At 48.9% G+C, this 5,580-nt stretch overlaps 1 protein-coding gene across 2 annotated transcripts in view; it reads right to left on the minus strand.

Moving 5' to 3' along the window:
* Nucleotides 1-203: 203 nt before the first annotated feature.
* Vstm2b (V-set and transmembrane domain containing 2B) overlaps nt 204-5,580 on the minus strand; it is a 29,874-nt gene continuing 24,497 nt past the window's right edge. For both annotated transcript variants that reach the window (XM_005400116.1, XM_005400117.2), the window contains exon 6: nt 204-901. In XM_005400116.1, the coding sequence (XP_005400173.1) occupies nt 813-901 (89 nt within the window). In that variant the 3' untranslated portion in view covers nt 204-812. The remainder of the gene's footprint in view (nt 902-5,580) is intronic.

Raw genomic sequence — 5,580 nt, forward strand, 5'->3', positions numbered from 1 at the left:
CCCCCCGGAAGATCCTTGTCCCTAGGGAAGGCTGAGAAAGTGCTTCTGTCTGTTTGCTGTGGCCTCAGTCAGGTGCCCTGGGCTGTTTTCCATGATGGGAGACACCCAGCCAAGAGTACAGCTGGTGTTCAAGGAGGGGAGGTTACAGCATCCGGGCTGCAGAGGGCACCGAGGCTGAACAGTGATACATGGCTGTAGAAAGGTTATTTCAAAGTTGTTTTTTATTCAACTGTTATTCAGCAATATACAATACAGTTTATAAACAAGTGTCTGACCTTGTTTCCAATCTTTATTTATTTAAAAATAAATATTATTGACAGTGAATTTTAATTACGATGTGTCTTTCTTAATCAAAATGTCTCAAAAGAAATAATTTAATAAAAAAGAAAAGCCCCCAAAGAAAAAGTAAATTAAAAAAAAATCCTAAACACAATAATCTACTAAAAATATTTTGCTTTGTCAGAAAGGTTTTGACCCAACATTTTTTACATATTATCCTAAAGATAACTGCTCCACAGTTCGTGCAAAATGAAGACTTGGGAGGAAAGTGTAGAAAAGAAAAATACATCGAAGTAGAGAAATCATTGATCCCATGCGTATTGCATGGTCCAAATTCCACCTTATTTGGAAACTAGATGCATTATTTTAGGTGTTCTATGTTTGTGTAACTTCCCCAAAAATATGATTTATTTATTTTCTGCGTGGACTTCTTCATGCTGCTCAGTCTCTCTGAGTCTGCCCGGCCATGCGGTCCTCCCTGGCGTGCAGGCAGGTCGCATATGCCTGCTGAGGTGCTCAGATGCCATTGACTGTCAGTGTCCCAGCAGCAGGCGCAGGAGCTTATGCAGTGCTAACAGGAGCAGGGACAGGAGCGGGTCTGTGGCAGAGCTTGGGCCAGTGCCTGCAGGGAATGGGAAAACAGGAGAGGTTAACCCTGGAGTTAGGCGAGCTGGGCAGCTCACAGGCAGGCTGGGCAGAGTGAAACTTTCTAGGGCCTCTTGACCACAGCACCTGGTTGGAGGGGACCTGTGGCTGCTTTGGTTAAATGATAAAGCATTTTGTTACTGCTGTTTGTCATTTATAGACCACACATTTTAGGAGGCTACTGTGCACATATACAAGGTGCCCTTGGTCCGAGGCGGATGTGCTATGCTGTAGTTCTAAAGTCCAAGTCCTTACCTTATTTTAATAAAAAAGACAATCTGCTTCCTTGGCCCCCTTCTTCATGAAGATGCTGTGATGACACAAAAATCCACACTATGTGTGTCCCCTCCAGCTCCCTGCCTGAACTACCCAGTTCAGTATGTCCACAGGCTCTGTTCTATATACCCTGATGATTCTGCACCATCTTTTCTTCTGCAACGACATTGCCAATTCACTCCTCCTATTGCAGTGGAGAGCTCAGAAAATACTGGTGAAGGTGGGTGGGCTGGGATCCTGCAGAAGCGACTACATCACTATCTGGGTCAATAGATAGTGCTCCTGCTCCTCCAGTGCAACCATTACCCTGGGCTCCTGGCCTTCCTCTGAGGCCCTAATGCCAGCCTTCATCTCACATTACTTAGGCCACCTGCCTGGCTTCCCATCTTTCCTCAGGTCTCCAGAAATTGTAAGGCTTCCTGTGCAACGAGGGAAAGCCCACTCCTGAGCCCCAGGCTTCTCACTTAGAAATAGGGATGCTCTCTCCAGGGTCACCAGAAGAGTGGGTGACCCTTTGAGTAGCTCAGTGCTGGGGGACATCCCTGGCTTAGAGACCAGCAGCATGAATGGAAGGAGTTTCCAGCCTCTGTGTGCTCACCTGCACTTTCGTGATGCCGTTCTCCTCCTTTCCTCTACCCAGCCAGCTCTAAAGGAGCCCTGTGCCTGGGAGGGGCCACAGGAGGCCATTCCTTGTGTCAACACCAGATGGTGCAGAAGGCAAGGCCGCCTGTACTCAGCTGCCCATGGGAGCTGCGGCCAGTTCCCTGTGGTCCCACTTGGTGCAGATTTGTAGCTTCCCTGACAAGGCTAGGCCTGAATGCATGACTCGCTCCTCTTTCCAGGTGGAAGTGCTTTAGTTTTCCTGTCAAAGGCATTTCCCCCACTCTATCATTCTTGCTCTGGTTCCAACTGTCCGGGTCAAAGAGTTCATGTTCTTCTCCACCCCCTGCCGCCCCCACTTCCCTTTGTAAAAGAAGGAGATTGGACAAATGATCCAGGTTGAAACTTCAGGACTGCATCTGTCCATTTGGGAAACACCTAGGGCTGTGTTCAATCCTCTGAGTGGAAAAGGGGCCAGGCTGTCTGCTGTGCACAGTGCTGAACCCCTGCTGAGGAGCCCAAGGACAGGACAGGTCCAGACACGCTAAGCTTCCTCTTCAGATCTTAATTTTCCCGACAGTCCTCACCGCTGGCCCTCCTGCAGCTTGGCTCAGGTTGCCACTCTGCCTCTGGCCATCTATCAGCAGAGAGAACTGCAGTGCTGTGGTCACCCCAAAGACTCTGAAACTGTTCTGCTGCTCCTTGGTGTCGTACATCACTGGGAAGGATGAGGGGTGGACGTGATAGGCGAGCTGATGGCTGACCAGGTGCCCGGGTGGTACTCACCAAGGCCCAGGTGTAGGAAATGGGGACCCGGTCAGCAGGTGCTCCCAAGGGGCTCCCAAGACCAGATGGGCCAATGGCCTCCTGATCTCCCTTTCAGGTTTTCATGCTTATGCAAAAACCCGACACTCAGGCAGGCACAGGTGAGAGAGAAACAACCCATGTGAGGTGTTTAAGAGCAGGTATATATGTACTTAGGACGCCAGCCCCTCAAGGTCCACAGCAGCAGAGAATGACCAATGTGGGCACAATTAGGTTAGCCTGGTGGCCTGGTAGAACTGTGGACATAGGAGATTTAACTATGTCTGTCAGTACTGCTGACTATAACAGTCTAGCCTACTCAAGTTTAAAAGTTTGAAAATTGCTCAGGACTTTTGAGAGACCCTAGAGTCAAACAGCCAGCCTGACCTCTGCAGTCGGCCAGGGAGGAAGCAGCAGGGGCAGGAGGGCTTCAGCAGGGACTTCTGGAGGCTGATGTGTGGGCATGGTGGAGACCAGGCTCTGCAGGGTCTCTGCTGGTAGATGTCTGCAGGATGGTCATGGCTTGCCTCCTGACTAGCACCTCATTCTTGCGTTGCCCTGGGTACCAGGAGAGGTGGTATGGGGCAGTGAGCTGGCATTGGAGAGATGGGTATTTAAGCCTTTCCCTGTTGCCAGGTTGCTGCATGACACTAGGCAACACCCTCTACCTCTCTGGTCTTGTGTCACATTCTACAAAACAGACACAAGACCTGGAGAGGTATAGGCATGGCTTCATGAAATTAAGATGTACATGGCTTGTCTCACTGGCTTGGGTCCAGATTGAGCAATGTCACAAGACATTGAAAATATGGGAACTAGAGCCCTCTCTACCCCCCAGAATCTATACCATATGATTTTACTCTCCCACACTAACTGTGGGCTTGGCCAATGACCTGCTTTGGCCAATAGACTATTGTCAGGGGTGAAGTAAGCAAAAGTTTGAGCAGTGCTTATGTATTGCAGCTTGTCCTCCCTCTTGTAACTACTGGCACTCATTGCCGTGTGAACAAGCCTTGGCCAGCTGAGGGATAAGAGCATGACATGTCCTAGCTGTCAACCAGCTCCCAACTGAACTGGTACTAACTGCTTGCATGGGCCCAATAGAGACCAGCAGAAGAACTTCCCAACTGAGCCCAGCCCAAATCACTGAACCACAGGATCATGGGCTAAGTAAATGCTTATGGTGTCACACCAGAACCACTGAGTTTTAGGGTCCTTAGTTACATAGCAAAAGCTAATACATACAAGCACATGAAGAAAAGAGCCTCAGAGTCATGTAAATTGGTCTTCAGAAAAAGCCAGTAGAGCTACTTCTCTGAAAGGGAATGGAGAACTAATTTGGGTGACGTCCTGCTCTCAAGGGAAAATGTTTCTAAGATGGGACAAGAAGGGCAAACTACCTCCTTGACCACTTATTTTAAGACATCCCTGGATCTCTGTTGAAAAAAGAACCCAGGATTTGGAACTTTTTGTCACATGCTTCATCAGATACACAAACACTCTGCTTTAATTTCTTGAGTGAAATCAGTACGTACAGGGAAGACTGCTTCCCAGGCTTTCCGTGGAAGAAGTGGGATCTTTATACCAGCAAAGTTTTGGAATTCAGGAGTCTTGAAGCCTAGGGCTCACCCTATTCCCATGTGTGGCCTCCTTCTTGGAGAGAGACTGACCTATGTCTACTATGTGGCTGTAGCCCCTCTGCATCTGGGGCCCAAGTCTCTGCCTCATTGCTTCTTGGAGGGTGATAAGATGGCCTGCTGCTGTGTGAGATGACAGGTCCAAGCTCATTTTTTTTTTTGGGGGGGGGAGACACTTTTAATTTGGGCTGTCCTTGAACTCCTTATGTAGCCCAGGCTGGTTTTGAACTTGCAGCGACCCTCCTGCCTCAGCTTCCTCCCTAGTGCTGGTATGACAGGTGGGCACCATCCTGCCCAATCCAGCTCATCTTGACCTCCAGTGCAGGGGTGAGGAGGGTCCATTTGACTCAGCAGAGGTGGGATCTCCTCCCCCACAATGTGGCTTCTTTCCTGATGCAGCTGAGAGACACCTGTGCTCCTGAGGCACAGGGCTGAGCAGGCCGGCTGGTTTAGAGGCTGCTGGGCTGATTGGATGCTAAGTCTCTTGATCTATTTCCTCCCTTCCTGAAGAGTACCAGGAATAGCGCAGGAACACGCAGAAATTTGTCATGATTAAGATGGAAAATGAGGCTGCTCAGGAGGTGAGGGAAGCCCTCTGACGGAGGAGCAGCTGATTCATTCTGTACATTAAACGAGCATCACCACTTGGCTAATCATTCTTCAAGAAATCAAAGCCTCTTTGGCTCCAGATTAAGATGTCAATTAAGATATTAATTTTTATCATATAGATAGCGGGATAAAAGACACACTGGAGCGGTTTCAAAGAGATTCCAAAGGAATACAATAGGGGCATTTGCTCCTCGGCCCCCACCCTGTCAGCCCAAGCAGCTTCTGCTTGGGAAATTCCTCATCTTCATTTATCCAGAACTGACAAATTCTAAAGCCCCGTCAGAAAGTAATATAAAAGCTTCGAGGCCATTTAGTACTTGGAGAAGAAAGCAAAGGGCAAGGCCATGTGTAGGACATCCTCTGTGACCCACGCTTACCCACACTGCTGGGCCACGCCTGTGAGTTAAGCTCCAAAGAGGGACATGGAGGTGTGGCAGCGGGTCATGCACAATCTAGGCTGGACTTCTGTGTGCATGGGGGTTGCAGCTTTTGTTGTGAGGCGCAGGCTGAAGAGTTTTTTCCGAGGGGCACTGTGGAGCTGGGGGACCCAGCTGGCTTCCTTATATCAGCTGAAGGGTTGGAGCTGAAGCAGTGGCCTGGGTCAGTGCTTCGCAAACAAATGCCCTCAGGGTTTTCTGCAGAGTTGCTCATAGATTTTCTTCTTCCTTCCTTTCTTTCTTTCTTTCTTTCTTTCTTTCTTTCTTTCTTTCTTTCTTTCTTTCTTTCTTTC

The sequence above is a fragment of the Chinchilla lanigera genome, unplaced genomic scaffold (genome assembly GCF_000276665.1).
Source record: "Chinchilla lanigera isolate Chin_1 unplaced genomic scaffold, ChiLan1.0 scaffold00067, whole genome shotgun sequence".
NCBI lineage: Eukaryota > Metazoa > Chordata > Mammalia > Rodentia > Chinchillidae > Chinchilla > Chinchilla lanigera.